At 42.9% G+C, this 18,390-nt stretch overlaps 1 protein-coding gene across 1 annotated transcript in view; it reads right to left on the reverse strand.

Moving 5' to 3' along the window:
• ST6GALNAC1 (ST6 N-acetylgalactosaminide alpha-2,6-sialyltransferase 1) overlaps positions 1-18,390 on the reverse strand; it is a 145,830-nt gene that overhangs the window by 40,985 nt on the left and 86,455 nt on the right. Inside the window, exons 6-7 of the mRNA XM_073563203.1 lie at positions 6,219-6,322; positions 2,970-3,059 (exon numbers count right to left, since the gene is read on the reverse strand). Coding sequence (XP_073419304.1) covers positions 2,970-3,059; positions 6,219-6,322 — 194 coding nt within the window. The remainder of the gene's footprint in view (positions 1-2,969; positions 3,060-6,218; positions 6,323-18,390) is intronic.

Raw genomic sequence — 18,390 nt, forward strand, 5'->3', positions numbered from 1 at the left:
GTACTGTACACCGCAGCAAAAACTGCTGCGGATCCGCAACGGCCAAATCCGCTGCGGAACCGCAGCAGAATCCGCAGCGTGTACACACACCCTAAACATTCTGCAGATACAACCGAGGAGTTTGTTAAGTCAAAGAAGTGTGATATTCTGCAATAACTGAGGCAATCACCAGATCTTAACACTAGAGATGAGCGAATATGTTCAGATTCGGTTCCGAATACAATCGGCATCGAATATTGTTTTTGCAATATTCGTTGAACACAGCCGAACGTCATTAGAGTCAATGGGAGTCGAAATTACCGAATATGTTTGGAACCGATCATACATACATTCTACACAAATAGTGTTCGAATATGGCCCGAATATGTCAAAATCAGATTCGGGGTCAAAATCCAAACAAATTCGCTCATCTCTACTTAACACCCATCGAGCATGCATTTCACATGCTTAAGACAAAACTTAAGGCAGAAAGACCCACAAATAAGCAGCAACTGAATTCAACTGCAGAAAAGGCCTCGAAAAGCATCACAAAGGAGGGAGCCCAGCGCTTGGTTATGTCCATGGCTTCCAGACTTCAAAGAATTAAAAATGAGTATTTTATTTATGGTTAATTTGTCCAATTACTTTTGAATCCCTGAAAAGATGAGGCTTTGTAGAAAAATGTTTGCAATTCCTAAAAGTTTCACAGGATATTAGTGACACACAAAGACCAAATCATGAAAATTTGGTCACTGTCCAAATATTTCTGAACCTAATTGCAACTATCAATTGAGTCCTCAGAGGTTGATACCTTTTTAATAGTTAAATAAAAAGGTGATGATATAAAGCAAGATTTAAAGACTACTTAGATCTGCTCATCAGGCTTAGTTTAAAGGAAATCTGTCAATAGCATTTCAAACTATTTACAGTATATGACCAAGTAGCTCTTTCAAAAATAAGTTTAGCAATATCTTTTCATGGCCAGGCTGTTCCTCCGTTACTGAGAAATAAGCTATTAAATTGATATGCAGATGAGGCTGAAGGATTATGGTAGCTCTGTCACTCCAGCTCTGTTTCCCACCCAGTGCCGTCTTCTCTTCCTTGACTGACAGTTTTTTTGCTGTGTGACTTCAGGCAAAGGAGCCATCAGTTAAGCAGGAGGAGGAGTCTCTGGCGGGGAGTAGAGTTGGAGTGACAGAGGCTTCACATCTATGACCTCATTTGCATATCAATTCAAACACTAATTTCTCAGTAATGGAGGAGCAGACTGGCCATATTAAGGTATTGATGTGTGGCGCCCCCAGGTGTATGGTTGCCACAATGGCATTACCTTCCTCCAGGGAAGTGTGATGTCATGCCTGGAAGCAATGAAGGGTCTCTCTGACAGATAATCTCTACATACAACACAGTTCCCACTCTAGGCCAGCAGAGGGAGCTCTGAACCAATACTAAGGGGAAGAGTTTCTCTCTGGGGGCCAGGAGGGGAAAATAGTCAGTTCTGTGAGGAGGGCGAAGTGTGTAGACGTGAGGAGAAGAGCGGGGAGATTGTGCAGAGAGTTGAGGCTCATTCCCAGCTAAAGCGCATGATCTGGAGCCTGGTCTCCAAGGTTGTATGGATACTGACGGTCCCGCAACAGAAACTAGAGGAATAGGAAGCTGTAAATGCTCTATTCCCATCTAAGACTCGGAGGCACCACAGCGACGTGTCAGCCAAAGGAGATAGAAGGCTACAGCTGTCTGCCATACAAGGTAGATCCAAAAGGGAAAAAGAAGGAGGAACGTCAGTGTAACACAGTACTGCATGTACCTCAAGTAAGCGCTAGAGAGGAGACTACACAACCCATCTGATAGAGAGATTCCTAAGTTGCTTCCAGGCTAATCATCTCCTGTACCATCTGTAATCTGGACCCTGGACTGCACTTACAAAGTAAATGTAAAGAAACTACACTTTGTTGTGTCCTTGCCTTCTTCCTGCAACTTCTTCAGCACTGCTACATCTCTGTGCCAGACACTGCACCCTCTTCCTCAACACCTATCCTCTTCATCTACTCTGCCCTGGGACTACAGCCCTGCCTGTGGAGGGCTATAACATCACTGCTGCACCCCACCATCTGTCCCAGAGGATCTGTCTGCAGCGTCGGCTTAACACCTCCTTTGCTGAACACCACAGGTGGCGTCACGAATCACTCATAAACTTTATTTCATCACTCAATCCTCTTTTACATGGGTGCCCAGGGCCACGGACCGGGTCACCGCTGCTGTGACATTCCCCTCTGAAGGACTGGCCCGGTACCGAGTACCCCACAGCCCTGGGAGGGCGACCCAGATGGACTTATCTTTGAAAGAGCCACCTTTAAAGTATTTTTTATTTCAGCACCACACTCACATCCTTAATATCTGTTTCCAATATGTAATAGAATACTTTCCAGTTGCCATCTTTTACTGGTGCCAGCATTGCTTCAATCCCTGTCCGCCATCTTGTGACCACAGTTGTAACAGTCCAGAAGTCAGAGGTAGCAATCAGCAGCTCTCCATGTAAAAGTGTATGAGAGCCTTGTTCTGAGTCTTATAGACTTGCATTGAAAAATGGCTCCTGGTCTCGCATCCAACATGGGAGCAGAAGACAGCGACCAGTAAGTATTTTACTACATATCAATCTAGTGCTGAATTAAAAAAAGGTGGTTCTTTAATATAACATCTGATTAGTCTACTGTTTATATTCAACAGGAAATAGCAATTGTCCAGTAAATGAGACAAAAGATGGGAAGCAGTAACATTTACATGATTCTCTAGGCCACATTTTCAAAAATAAATTTATTGACTATGTATATGTAAGAGCAACAATAAAACTAATCTAGAGAGATTACAATATAAGTTTCTTTGTTTCTTGTTCTCTAGGTTTTTGCATTACAAATAGAGAACTTGGTGTAAGTACAGGATTGTAATCTTTTGTACATTTACTGTAACCTTAATATTTAAGCTGATCTTACCTGTTTTTCAAGTACCTTGAAAAATCTGGATGTGCAACTAATAAATTCTTCAAGTCGAAACTGTTACCAAAGTCATCCCGGGGACGGAGTCTAAAGAAATTTGTGAGGCATAATGACTGTGTGAAAAAATACGTAAGTGCCCCCTCTTAAACGTGATACTCAGGGTATGTGCACACGGTCCGGATTCTGCTGCGGATCTGCAGCGTTTCTGCATCTGCGGGTCCGCAGCAGATTTAGGTGCGTTGTACAGTACCATTGTTTTCAATGGTAAACTAGAAAACGCAGTGCACGTGCTGCTGATTTTTCCGCACGGTTTTGGTGCGGTTTACAATCCACAGCATGTCAATTCTTTTGTGCAGAAACGCTGCAGTTTCACACCTCATCCATTATGAGGTGTAAAACCGCAGGGCAAAACCGCAGATAAACCGCAGGACTTTAGTCCTGCTGATATATCTGCGGTTTTTACTACAAAATCCACAGAGCCATAAAACTCCGTTTGCACATAGCCTAAGGGTGCTATGGCATATACTATAAAGCAATTCACATTTTTCCTTGAGTTGCCTACAAGGGGGCTTCTCCATCTAGAATATGGTGATGTATGACTCTTAACATTCAGAACTACTGCAAAATAAAAAGCTAATTTCATTTTTTTGGGGTCAATTCATTGAGACTGGCATTGCTCCGCCAGGTTGAATGAACAGGCTGAATGGAGTATGTTGCGCCTTACTCATTAATTGATGCACGTCGCTTAATGCATTAATTGGATAAAATTATGCCTGAAAAATATGCCTGAGGAAGGGGCTGGACCATCTCCGAAACATATAGCTTTAATAAAAATCAGTTAATTTTTAATCCTCGCATCTCCTTTTCATCGGCAGTGCTTTTATGGAGAGCAAAGAATGTTTTCTTAGACAAATATGGGTTTAATGCATTAGGCATATTTGTTAACTGATGCATGACCCTGCAAGATATATAGTCCAGTTAGTTACTGGAGCAAATTTCTGGAAGAAGTTACGTTACCAAAGTGGCATAGTTTTTCATGAATTTGAAAGGCAGGCATAGCCACGTCCCGTTCCACCCGTATTGGCATAGCTGGCCGAGACAGGAGAGTAAACACCAAATGTTACAATATTTTTGAGCAATTTCCAAGTTTCGCAAATACTGTACATTGCGACTTTTTAAGGTGTTTTACACCATAATTTTAACGTAAACACCTTAATGAAAAAGCTTCTGTCCTATTTTGATCCAAGTCATGGACCAAACTCGGCAATGCAAATCTAAATCGCACAGCACTCAAAGCCATCCTTGTCCTGGTTTATTTTTTATAGACTTTTTCATAAGAAAAGCTTAATAAACCTTCATCTTTTTGTGTATGAGAAAATCTGATGAAACTCTGATGGTAAAAACTTACATATTCACCGAACTCTTGATTAAAATTAGTGATGAAACTCGGATCGTTTTTTGCATATGAGAAAAATCATTGTCAACTGAATGAGCCCTTTTGTTGCCTTTCTTTACTAGTTGATCCACAGAATTAACTTTCTGGAAGCCACCTTGGCATTGGCACTTTCAGTGTCCCAATATCCCAAGGAAAGTTAAAGAAAAAATGTGGTCCTATTGTTAAATTCTGCCATTCATTTTGTGTATCTCTATAACCTTTTGGGTTATTGTCCTGCTGGAAGACCCATGACCTCTGAGGTAGACCCAGCTTTCTCACACTGGGCCCTAAATTATGCTGCAAAATTTGTTGGTAGTCTTCTGACTTCATAATGCCATGCACACGGTCAAGCAGTCCAGTGCCAGAGGCACCAAAACATCAGGGAACCTCCGCCATGTTTGACTGTAGGGACCGTGTACTTTTCTTTGAATGCCTCTTTTTTCTCCTGTAAACTCTATGTTGATGCTTTTGCCCTAAAAGCTCTACTTTTGTCTCATCTGACCAAAGAACATTCTTCCAAAATGTTTTAGGTTTTTTCAGGTAAGTTTTGGCAAACTCCAGCCTGGCTTTTTTATGTCTCGGGGTAAGAAGTGGAGTCTTCCTGGGTCTCCTACCATACAGTCCCTTTTCATTCAGATGCCGACGGATAGTACGGGTTGACACCGTTGTACCCTCGGACTGCAGGGCAGCTTGAACTTGTTTGGATGTTAGTGGAGGTTCTTTATCCAACATCCGCACAATCTTGCGTTGAAATCTCTTGTCAATTTTTCTTTTCCGGCCACATCTAGGGAGGTTAGCCACAGTGCCATGGGCTTTAAACTTCTTGATGACACTGCGCACGGTAGACACATGAACATTCAGGTCTTTGGAGATGGACTTGTAGCCTTGAGATTGCTCATGCTTCCTCACAATTTGGTTTCTCAAGTCCTCAGACAGTTCTTTGGTCTTCTTTCTTTTCTCCATGCTCAATGTGGTACACACAAGGACACAGGACAGAGGTTGAGTCAACTTTAATCCATGTCAACTGGCTGCAAGTGTGATTTAGTTATTGCCAACACCTGTTAGGTGCCACAGGTAAGTTACAGGTGCTGTTAATTACACAAATTAGAGAAGCATCACATGATTTTTCGCACAGTGCCAATACTTTTGTCCACCCTCTTTTTTATGTTTGGTGTGGAATTATATCCAATTTGGCTTTAGGACAATTCTTTTTGTGTTTTTTCATTTAAGACAAATTAAATGAAGATAATAATACCAAAGAATTTGTGTTTGCAATCATTTTCAGGAAGAAACTGAGTATTATCTGACAGAATTGCAGGGGTGTCAATACTTTTGGCCATGACTGTAAGTGAATTTTGTTTTGTTGATCTGTGAAATTTACAGACTACAAGTTCTATGTAGGGAAACCAAGATTTAAAGTATAAAAAATAAATTCCTAATACCGAGGAGACACTTTCAAGTACAGTATCTACTGTTGACTTCAATTTTTCAAAGTCATCCTTTGAGTTGTGTTGCCATGCTTTTCTCTGGCCATCTCATCAACAATCCTTATAACATACATGATAAATAAGATACACATCAGGCTATTTCTATACGTTTGTATAAGCATCAATATCTAGTTTCAGTCCCAGTTAAATTAATGTGGGAAGCTGAAACTGCAGATTTTCAGAAAGCGTAACCATATCCATTTATCGTAGGTGATAGATCAGACATTCTATTGTACAGAGTAGGGGATGAATACGATCACTGGGAGAATGTTATATGGATGGCTAGTCCCACAGAAAGCATTTGATGGGTAACAAGCTATATACCTGTATTGCTTCAGAGTACTGTTGGTGATCTCTTTGTTCTGCTGCAATGCTTTCAGCCACTCAAAGTCTCTCTGTCCTTCGGTGAAAAGGATGTACTTTGTCTCCTGGGAAACCCACAAAGGAACATGTTATTATCCAATCCACCTAATTGCCCTCATTAAGTATGTATTAGGGCAGGTGGTATTCCTATTAATTCTGCCATTGATTGTATAAGTCTGGGAGTTTTGAACACAGCAGGTTCTGAAGAATTTAATTAAAGATTACTGACAAGTTATTCTGATGGCCTGATGCTAAGTAGTTAAATATAAATCATTGAATTGTCCTGTTCTATTATTATTATAGCACCATTTATTACATGGCACTTTACATGTGAAAAGGGGTATACATAATAAAAAACAAGTACAATATTCAGGAACAATACAAGTTACTGACTGGTACAGGAAGAGAGAGGACCCTGTCCGCGTGGGCTCCCAGTCTATAGGGGATGGGATAGAATACAGTAGGTAAGAGGAGAACTGGTCGTGCAGCGGTATAGTGGAAGAACGGTTACTACAGGTTGTAGACTTGTTGGAAGAGGTGGGTCTTCAAGTTCCTTTTGAAGATTTCCACAGTAGGCGAGAGTCTGATATGTTGTGGTACAGAGTTCCAGGGTAGGGGGGACGCATGGGAAAAAATCTTGTATGGGATTGTGGGAAGAGGAGATAAGAGGGATTAGAGAAGGAGATATTGTGAGGATCGGAGATTGGATTCAGGTAACTATCAGGAGACTTGGCCTGGGCTTCCATAACACCTCAACAGTGCCACAGACTGATCGCCTCCATGCCACGCCGCATTGATGCAGTAATTGATGCCATAGGAGCCCCGACCAAGTATTGAGTGCATTTACTGAACATACATTTCCGTAGGCCAACATTTCGGATTTTAAAATCATTTTTTTAAGCTGGTGTTATAAAGTATTCTAATTTACTGAGATAATGACTTTTGGGTTTTCATTGGCTGTAAGCCATAATCATCAACATTAACAGAAATAAACCCTTGAAATACATCACACAATGTGTCGTGAAAAAAACAGTGTCAGAATCACTGAGATATGTTGAAGCGTTCCAGAGTTATTACCACATAAAGTTAGGCTGGGGTCACACTGCATTAATGCAGTCCATTAAATGGATTTCGTTACACCGTGGCATAACGCGGTGTAACGCAATCCGTTAAAGCTGCTATTAACCCCCATTATCGGGCGCATCGCCAACGCATGCCATAATCGGCATGCACTAGCAATGTGCCGTCATTCAGTGACGGACCCTCGAACGCGGGCTGCAGTGTCCGAGGGTCCGTCACCGCTAGCGCAGATGAAGCATCTGCACTAGCAGTATAGCATAACGCGATCACGCTATGCTATAGCGTTATCGCAGCCCGTCAATGCTATGCGTTGAACGAGCTGCTTTATTGCAGTTTGAACCTAGCCTTACGGTGGTTAGAATTGTTAGATTTGGCCTAGTCAGGTGAAAACAGGCTTGGGGGTGAAGGAGTTAAATGTTACACTATTATACAAGTCATATAAATATAGTGTTAAATTAATTCTGTGGGTCAGTATGACCCACTAATACTAAATACTAAATTTAGATATTTATATTATTTGTAAGCAATTTGTAATGATTGCTTGACATGTTATCTTTATTCTTGGGGCTAAATATGATGATAAAAAATAAGTATTTCTGTACTCCTTTTTTTAACCCCTTTACCCCACAAGGTGGTTTGCACGTTAATGACCAAGTGAATTTTTACAATTCTGACCACTGTCCCTTTATGAGGTAATAACTCTGCAATGCTTCAATGGATCCCGGTGATTCTGAGAATGTTTTTACATGAAATATTGTACTTCATGGCACTTTTTTATGCATCCAGACAAAATGAAATTTAGTTTTCGGTTCGACATAAGACGTTCATCAGAATATTATTGTTAATGTAAACTAGAATACATATAAAATAGAAATAAGAAAAAATTTAAATAATATATACATTGTCATACTATGCAAAGAAAGTAATACATGACATATAATAATTCAATCCAACTTGTCAACGGAGTCGAAGAGATGATTAGTGGCTAGAAGGTGTTCTATCCAAGCGTGCTCAATGTGAACGAGACATTCGATGGAAACTCCATCTGTGCAGAGCTAGCCGTTAAGGGAGGATAAGCATATTGATAAGAATCTGAAAATGTTGCGTTTCTTATACTCTATTTAGGCCTGTTTCACACATCAGTTTTTGTCCATCAGTCAAAATCCACCGTTTTGCAAAAAAAATGGATCCGCCATTTTTTTTGGCGGATCCGTTTTTTTCCCATTGAGTTGCATTACCGGCGGATCTTGACTGATGGCCATCCGTTGGATCCGTTTTTTGCGGATCCGCCAAAATTTTGACGTCCGCCGACATGCCCGAACGGAGCATGTAACGTTTTTTCGGGCGGCAGGATCGGCACTTCTCACTGCGCATGGCTGAAAGAGTTCACTCAGCCGGAAATTTAACCCTAAACTCTGTTCTGGCGGCTGGAAAATCTCTCTCTTCTCCTTCCCCCGGGAAGCGGTTCCTTTAAAATTCTTCCTTTCACGGATCCGTTAAAATAACTGTCCGGTGACAAACGTTCTGGTCAGTTCAGGAATGGATCCGCTATCCGCCATTTTAGCGGATTTCGACTGAACACAAAAACTGATGTGTGAAACAGGCCTTAGACATATGGCCAGCCCTGAGCCTTACAGCATTATACCGCATTGTCCATATTCTCCTTGCATAGAGCTCTGCAGTTTCTGTCATTACAATGACTGAGCCCACTGCGCATGCGCACCTTCAACACACCAGCAGTCATGTGACCGCTGTGACGTAATATGACGCGCTCTCTTGGTCAGCACTTAAACTCGGCAGTGCTGCAGCCACACAGCGTCCTCCTCACCAGGTGGCTTTTCTACACCACGGACGGGGGCTTTTAAGGTAATAATACCGGGAAACGAGGCTTCCAAGCCGTACTCCTGCATCCTAATTTCTCATAACATCGTTTCCCTTATTTACAGCACCATTCCTCTGCAAGTCATTTGCCCAATACAGAAGCGCGGTAGTCTCCCACTGTTTTTTCCGCCCCATGGTGTCCAAGTTTATTCATCCCCATGGTGTTCAGGTATATTGCCTTTAATATAGCCAGTCTATACAACATGTTTTACCGGTTCCAGTACTTTATTAGAATTTTTTCCCCACAGTATCTAAGTCCAGTAACCGGACCCTACAGTTTACGGATGCCTTATTGACGCCTTCAGTTCATTAAGCTCACATGACATCCAGGTACCTTGTTGCTTATAGGCTTCTCACACGCTCATTGGTTCATATCAGGTCACTAGTTTTAGCAACTCTGCCATGTATTTTTCCTCACAATAACAATATCACTTCCTTTTCAGCACAATATTACGTCTTCTGTGGATACCCTGCTAATTTCTACTTGGATATTACAACAAATGATTTATTTTTTCTTGGTACCAGTAGGCCTTTGTTCCTAGAATTTCTTTGTGCACAGAAGTACTCTTATTAGATATACCTATATCCGTTTCATCACACTTTGGCACACAGCAATTCCACAGTCGCTGTTTTAATGCCTTCTCAATGTTATGCCAGATTCTTATCAATATGCTTATCCTCCCTTAATGGCTAGCACAGCACAGATGGAGTTTCCATCGAATGTCTCGTTCACATTGAGCACGCTTGGATAGAACACCTTCTAGCCATTACTCATCTCTTCTACTCCGTTGACAAGTTGGATTGAATTATTATGTCATGTATTACTTTTTTTGCATATTATGACATCATGTATATATTATTGAAAACATTTATTTATTTCTATTTTATATGTATTCTAGATTCCATTAACAATAATATTCTGATGAAGGGCCTATGTTGGACCAAAAATATATTATTTCATTTTGTCTGGATGCATAAAATAAAAAGGAACTGAGTTTTTAGTCCACATACTGAGTGCCAAGATCATTATTTTCATTTATTGGCTGGTCTGGATACCCGACTTGAGCACTAACAACAGCATTTATCTAGAGTGCTGTGTTGCTTATATCCATATTGTACTTCATGATAATAGTAAAATTTCTTTGACATGACTTGCATTTAGCAATTTTCAAACTTTGAATTCTTATGCTGTGGTGGTGGCCCGAATTGGGGGGGGGGTCCACTGCTTACCACGACCGGACGTGGCAAAGACGAGACGGAGGCAGAATTCAGTTGTAACAGATCCGGGTTTATTGGCCGTCCTCCTAACGACCTTAGCCATGCACCGCAGTTCCTTTACAACTCTCCGTTTCCAGGCCCGGGTACCTTCCACCTTTCCTTTAGTCGTGATGACGTCCCTCGCGGATCTTTCACTGGGGCTGTCCTAGACCAACCTACCGCCAGCACTTCACCTGCTCGAGGTCGTCGTCCAATCGGTACTCCCGGGGCCTCGTCTGTCCTGCGTTACGTCGTGTCAGGGCCACCCCCCGACTGTCTTCTCCTGTCATTCCCCTGGTCAAGCTCTTCACCGTTCTCCGTTTTCTGTCCTGAGTCTTCCTCTGCTGAGCTCCTCCCAGGACTAGCCTAGCCTCTGGAACTCCAACCAGTCCTATTTATCCCCTCTCTCACTGGGAATTTCCCTCCTGGGTTCCTATCTTCCCGCCCCCCATGACTAAGCCATTTCTATAGCCGCAAGCTGATGTTAAGTCCTGAACTACACTCCCCCCTGCCATCTTGTGGTCAAATTTCGGTACTGCACTCCCTTTTCAGTCTCTCCCTGCTGTTACCTTTCTGTCATTGCCAATCTTCGTCTGTAGTGCACAAATCATCCCCTCCTACTTCCAGTCAAGTCTGTCTGTCAAGTCACCTTCCACACAATGCCTTCAAATCAGAGATGTGTCATATAAAATACAGTATATACTCGAGTATAAGCCGACCCGAGTATAGCTGACATAGCTGAACTGGTTATTTAGTTTGGAAAAACAAAGGCTTAGGGGTGATCTTATTACAATGTATAAATATATGCGGGGACAGTACAAAGACCTTTCTAATGATCTTTTTACTCTTAAAAAAAAATCAAAATAAACAAAATCAAATGACTCAACCCTTATGGATGCAATTCAGAAATGCTGAAAAAAATGATCCTTGTGGAATACAGATAATATCAATACGACGTTTCGGCTTGACTAAGCCTTTTTCAAGTATAAATCTGTATCGAAACATAAAATAATACATGATCTTCAGTATACACAGTATTATAATTTGTAAACTCATCAATAGAGTCATCCAATTTGAAATGTTTGCAATAAATAATGTATAATCATGACACATTCAACAGCTTAATGTGAATAGTGCAAGGATATGTATGAGTCTGTACAGAAAATTAAATGATGGCACTACAGGTCAAAACTGATACCTCTATCAGAGAAAATATATACAGTTAGGTCCATATATATTTGGACAGAGACAACATTTGTGTCACATCATCAATAAACACTAGAGACCCAGTGCCACTGGCAGCCATGCATGCTCACGCCATCACACTGCCTCCGCCGTGTTTTACAGATGATGTGGTATGCGTTGGATCATGAGCTGTACCACGCCTTCGCCATAATTTTCTCTTTCCATCATTCTGGTAGAGGTTGATCTTGGTTTCATCTGTCCAAAGAATGTTCTTCCAGAACTGTGCTGGCTTTTTTAGATGGTTTTTTAGCAAAGTCCAGTCTAGCCTTTTTATTCTTGATGCTTATGAGTGGCTTGCACCGTGCAGTGAACCCTCTGTATTTACTTTCATGCTGTTAGGGCTGGCGGAACGCACCAAATTATAAAATAATAGTAGGTGCGTTCGCAGCCTGGGGTCCACCGTGCAGAGGTGGTATACTGCTGCTAGGTAATGGCGGAAGTATAAAGCGGTGTGGAAAGGTCACACGTGGGTTACGTCACCCCGAGTGAACAGGAGCAAACTCTGTTAACTCACAGAGCCGCACTACCGCTGAACATAAATGCCGGGGCCTGTTTAGCTCACAGAGCCTGGCTAAAGCGCGCCAGAAAGCGGCCACAGAACTCTACCCCAAGGACACGGGGTTAGAGTCCCTCTAGGCCCTCTGAGCGCGCGTCGTCGCTGCCACGAACGCCACTATAGAAGCTGGCAATGGAGTGTGGAGCACGTGCACTGAGGCGTGCCAAGTCACTGATGATGCCTAAAGCGTGACTCAGACTCTGACCTACCTACACCTAAGCCTGGGCGCTAGCAGGCTAGGCTGCACAACACATGCGTACCAAGGGTAGGGGTTTCATAATGAGTCAGTCACCAGAGACATTCATACGTGCATACACCACTCACTCCTCATAGTATGAAATTACAGTCTATCCTAGCGCATGGCCGATAGCCGCGCGCGTGCAGGACCCTCCTGGCTTCTCGGATGGGCCAATCCGAACACGCGCAGGACCTGAGCACGTGACCTTCGATCTCCAATGGGAGATCACTCCACGGGCATGCTCAGTGGCCCGACATGGGGACTTAGTCCCTGGAGAAACTCGCTGCTGAGCAGCATGCATTGCCATAGCTGTGCCAGAGGTGGCAGCAGCACGCAAACCCACAGAGCTGGTCTGGGCAGAGCACTGGGACCGACGAGTTTGCTGAGCAAACTCCGCTGGGGAGGCATGGGAGACCGCTGGGAGCAGGGCTCGGGATTCCCCCTGTGCAACAACAGGAACCTGACGCCTAACACATGCAGTCTTCTCTTTATGGTAGATTTGGATATTGATACGCCTACCTCCTGGAGAGTGTTGTTCACTTAGTTGGCTGTTGTGAAGGGGTTTCTCTTCACCATGGATATTATTCTGCGATCATCCACCACTGTTGTCTTCCGTGGGCGCCCAGGTCTTTTTACATTCATGAGTTCACCAGTGCTTTCTTTCTTTCTCAGGATGTACCAAACTGTAGATTTTGCCACTCCTAATGTTGTAGCAATTTCTCAGATGGGTTTTTTCTGTTTTTGCAGCTTATGGATGGCTTGTTTCACCTGCATGGAGAGCTCCTTTGACCGCATGTTTCCTTCACAGCAAAACCTTCCAAATGCAAGCACCACACCTCAAATCAACTCCAGGCCTTTTATCTGCTTAATTGAGAATGACATAACGAAGGGATTGACCACACCTGTCCATGAAATAGCCTTGGAGTCAATTGTCCAATTACTTTTGGTCCCTTTAAAAATAGGGTGGCACATGTTAAGGAGCTGAAACTCCTAAACCCTTCATCCAATTTTAATGTGGATACCCTCAAATGAAAGCTAAAAGTCTGAACTTCAACTGCATCTGAATAGTTTTTTTAAAATTCATTGTGGTAATGTCTAGAACCAAAATTAGAAAATTGTTGTCTCTGTCCAAATATATATGGACCTAACTGTATATATATAAAAAGTATCCAATAGACATAGTACAAGACATTTATCCGGCACTCTACGCTGAGCACTTACATCGGAGTTTCCATCTAAAACTTTGAGTGACGTGATTGAGATGAAAGCCCCGAGGGATCCATTCACTATAATGAGGCAGCAGAGTTACGTTGGACTCCCTCTGGTCTCTGTTCAGCGGTGTATTCTTTTCAAAAGTGCACAAATTTGTGTCCAATGGCACTTTTATGCACTTCTAAAAAGACGGACACTGCCAGATCAAGGGCCACATGACATCCATGGTGCCTCTATCTGCCTCACTATAGGGAATCTTCCAACGAGGGTTCCATGTGAATCATGTATTTCAGAGATTTGCACGGAAACCCCAAGGTAAGCGCTCAGTGCAGAGAACAGGATAAATGTGCACCTGGCCTTACTGCGATCTTTGGGAGGCAGAATCAATAAATCAACAGTGGGTGAAGATTTTTTTTTTTAAAACGCCGTTCCTCATATAGTATAAGTGATATTGTGAATTTATTCTTCGGGTCGGTGTGATTACAGCGATACCTGACATCTTTTTTTTATATTTGGCTGCTGTTGCACAGTAAAATGCGCTTTTTATTGCGAAAACTAGTTTTTGCATCGCCATATTTTGAGAGCTATAATTTTTCCATTTTTTTTATGTAGTTCGCCGTGTAGTAAAATTGATAAGGCAGTTTTATTCTTCAGGTCAGTACAATTGCAGTGATAACACATTTATATCTTTTTTATGTTTTGGCGGTTTTACACAATAAAGACCATTTTAAAGAAAAAAAAATAATCATAATTAATTTTGCTTTGCTCTATTCTGAGAACGATAACTTTTTTTATTCTTCCGCTGATGGAGCTGTAATATGGCTTGTTTCTTGTGGGACAAGATGATGTCTCCAGTGGTTCCATGTTTATTCATATTCGCCCTTTTGATCGCGTTTTATTTCACTTTTATCTTCGGTATGATGATAAAGCATTGTTTTTTTCTTTTGATAATGGTGTTCACTAAAGGGGTTAACTAGTGGGACAGTTTTATAGATTAGGAATGTTCCGGACACGGTGATACCAAATATGTTTAGTTTTATTGTATATAATTTTTTATCATAAAAATATTTATTTATGGGTACAATATGTTTAGATTACTTTTTTCATTTTTTTTTAAAGAAATATTTTTACAATTTTTTAAAAACTTTTATTTACTTTTCTCAACACTTTTACTTTGTCCCACTATGCAAACTGTCAGTGCTGCACTGACAGGCAAACTTGCTGGTCATGCTCTGAGCATGATCAAACAACTTTGCTAGCTCTTGTGACCCGGATGTCTTCATGACGACATTGGGTCACCACGGCAACGAACGGGACTCTGCGATGACATAGGGCAAGGGCAGAGGGGCTTTCTTCTCTCTGCCTGCTCCCGAAATGCAGTGTGGGACTACAGAATCAGCTGACATCCGGCGGCAATCATGCGTGCACAGCTGTGTGCACGCAAAATCGTCACGACATATCCATACGTCCCAGATCAATAAGTACAAGGTCACAGGGATGTATGGATATATTTTGGGTGGGAAAGGGGTTAAAAACAAACTTTTTTGTCATCATTTTTTCTGTAAATAAAGCTGTAATAGGACTTGTTTTTCATATTTTTAGGATCATATGACTTTTTGATCACTTTTATTCCATTTTGGTAGAAAGGATGAATGAAAAACAATTCTGGAATTGTATGTTATTTTTACTTCTTTACAGCATTTATTGTACAAAATAATTGACGTAAGAACTTTATTGCAGCATTCAAAACAATTTTGGCTGATTCCCAATTTTTTATTTTACTACTTTTATACAAGAATATCATTTTTTAAAACAAATCTGTTTTTTATCTTCATATTTTGGGAGCTATAACTACAACTCCTTGCAAAACAGTGGTGGGGGTAAAGAGTGGGTAATATTAATATGTAGGGGCATTTATTATTATTATTCATTTTTATAGCGCCATTTATCCCATGGAGCTTTACACGTGAAAAAGGGGCATACAAAGACAAGTACAATAAACATGAGCAATACAAGGACACATAAGTAAAAAAATGGGAGAGAGGACCCTGCCCGCGAGGGCTCACAGTCTACAGGGGATGGATAAGGATACACTATTAAAGGGTAGAGCTGGTTGTGCAATGGTTCGGTAGACTGAGGATCACTGCAGGCTTTCCAGAAGATATGGGTCTTCAGGTTCCTTTTGAAGGGTTCCGTGATAGGCGAAAGTCTGATGTGTTGGGGTAGAGAGTTCCAGAGTATGGGGGAAGCACGGGTGAAGTCTTGTATGTGGTTATGGGAAGAAGAGATAGGAGGGGAGTACAGATGAAGATCTTGAGAGGATCGAAGGTTGCGTGTAGGTAAATACCGGGAGACCATGTCTCAGATGTATGGAGGTGACAGGTTGTAGATGGCTTTGTATGTCATAGTTAGGGTTTTGAGCTGGAGCCTCTGAACAATATTAAGACAGTGAAGGGCTTGGCAGAGAGGAGAGGCTGGGGAATAACGGGGAGACAGGAGGATTAGTCAGGCAGCAGAGTTTAGGATAGATTGGAGTGATGCAAGAGTGCTAGAGGGGAGGCCAGAGAGTAGGAGGCTGCAATAGTCGAGGCAGGAGATAATAAGGGCGTGCACAAGCGTTTTCATAGTTTCTTGGTCAAGGAATGCACGGATCCGAGAAATATTTTTGAGTTGGAGTCAACAAGAGAAGGCAAGGGCTTGGATATGTGGCTTGAAAGAGAGGGCAGAGTCGAGGATCACCCCGAGGCACTGAGCATGCGGGACTGGGGAAAGTGAGCAGCCATTGATGTGGATAGGTTTGGTGGAGGGGTAGAGTGAGATGTGAAAGCTGATGAATTCTGTTTTGTCCATGCTCAGTTTTAGAAAGTGAGCAGAAAAGAAAGGTGAAATAACAGACAGACTGTCATGATCCAGGGCGGGGTTTCGCTTTGGCCCGTCCTGATCAGACTGGGGGTTAATTGTTCCGCTTCTCTCTGGCAGAGGGTGACTATTTAATGCTCACTGGACCTAGGTCCGGTGCCAGTTATACTCCTGCCCTCGGCTGAGTTAGTTGACCTTGTGCGTACGTGTGCCTTGTGCCTGATATCTTGCTTGCTTGTTTGGTTTTGATCTGGTTCTGTCCCTGTTACGAGTTCTGCCTGCCCCTCTTGTACTGCGCTACCTCTCGTGTATGACTCTCTGCTTGTGACCCGACTTCTCTCTGCTCGTCCCCTTGGTACCACGTCGCCCTCTTGTGTATGACCTTTGGCTTTGTCTGACTACCCGTCTGTTTGTCCCTCCTGTGCCTCGTTTGCCCGTACTGTTGTGACCTCCGTTTTGCCTGACTCTGAGTTGTTGTATGGTGTCCTGTCATATTTGAAAGCAGGACGCTATGCCCCGCCCCCTTGCAGTCACCTGACCATAGGTCCTGTGCCAGCTTGCTAACTTCAGTGTCCACAGGTTCTGTGCCTCTTTACTTTCTGGCGCTGACTGGACCCTGACACTAATAGTTTGAAGCACGCATTGTCACCTCTGCTGCCCTGCTCCACAGGTATCTTTTAGCACTGTTTCTGTACTCAGGACACGCGCACTGGCTCTGTGAGCGAGTGTAGTGCGGTGTCTCTGACATTATAATTGACCCATACCATTTTTATTTTTTTTTCTCTGCTCCCATTCTCCTGTGTATGTGATGGATCCTATGCACCTGACTCAGATGTCTCAGAAACTCCTTGGAGAACAACGAGTCCTGGCTCAGTCTCAGCCGCTGATCGCTGACACTGTGCAGGGGGTATTCTCATCGGGGGCTCGGGATGTTACATTAGTTTCCCCAGAGTCTCCGGTTAAGTTACCAAACACATTTTCTGGAGATAAAAGGAAATTCAGAGTTTTCAAGGAGGGCTGTAAGCTTTTTTTTTTCATTGAGGCCACACTCTTCTGGGGATGAAGGTCAGAGAGTGGGGGTCATTATGTCTCTGTTAAGGGGAGCCCCCCCAAGCTTGGGCTTTCTCCCTTCCGACCACGGCCCCTGAGTGTATGAATGTGGATGCATTTTTTGAAGCCCTGGGGCATATTTATGATGAGCCTGATCGAATGCGTATGGCTGAGGACATGGTGATGAGTGTATGCCAGGGGAAGCACTCAGCCGAGTGGTTTTGCTCAGAGTTCAGATGCTGCGCTGCTGAGGTCTGTTGGAATGATGCCGCCCTCCGGGGTTTGTTCCGTAGAGGCCTGTCTGAACATCTGAAAGAGGCCTTGACTCTCCACCCTCCGCCTGATTCCCTGGAAGAGGCTATGACACAGGCCGTCCGAATGGATCGCAGGCTACGGGCGAGGGGAGTGGTGCAAATTGAGAGACTGTTATTCTCCCAAGGAAGGGGAGCCAGTCATACATTGGAAGTCACGGAGATGGGAACCATCGACCTCAAAGAAAATGAAAGGAGACAACGTCGCATGGGAAAATGCTGTTTTCACTGTGGCGATTCTGGACATTGGAAAAAGAATTGCCCCTCCTGTCCACTGACCAACAAGCGACAGAGCCCGGGTGATTGTCATGGAGGTCACCCAGGCTCTCAGGTACCCTTTTCTGCCTTCTCTAAAATGTTGTTACAAGTGGAACTTTGTTGTGGGAGTGTCTCTACATCCACTTCTGCCTTTGTGGATTGCGGTTCATCATTGAACTTTATTGA

This window comes from Dendrobates tinctorius, unplaced genomic scaffold, assembly GCF_039654945.1.
Source record: "Dendrobates tinctorius isolate UK_male_01 unplaced genomic scaffold, ASM3965494v1 ptg000383l, whole genome shotgun sequence".
NCBI classification, from domain to species: Eukaryota; Metazoa; Chordata; class Amphibia; order Anura; family Dendrobatidae; genus Dendrobates; species Dendrobates tinctorius.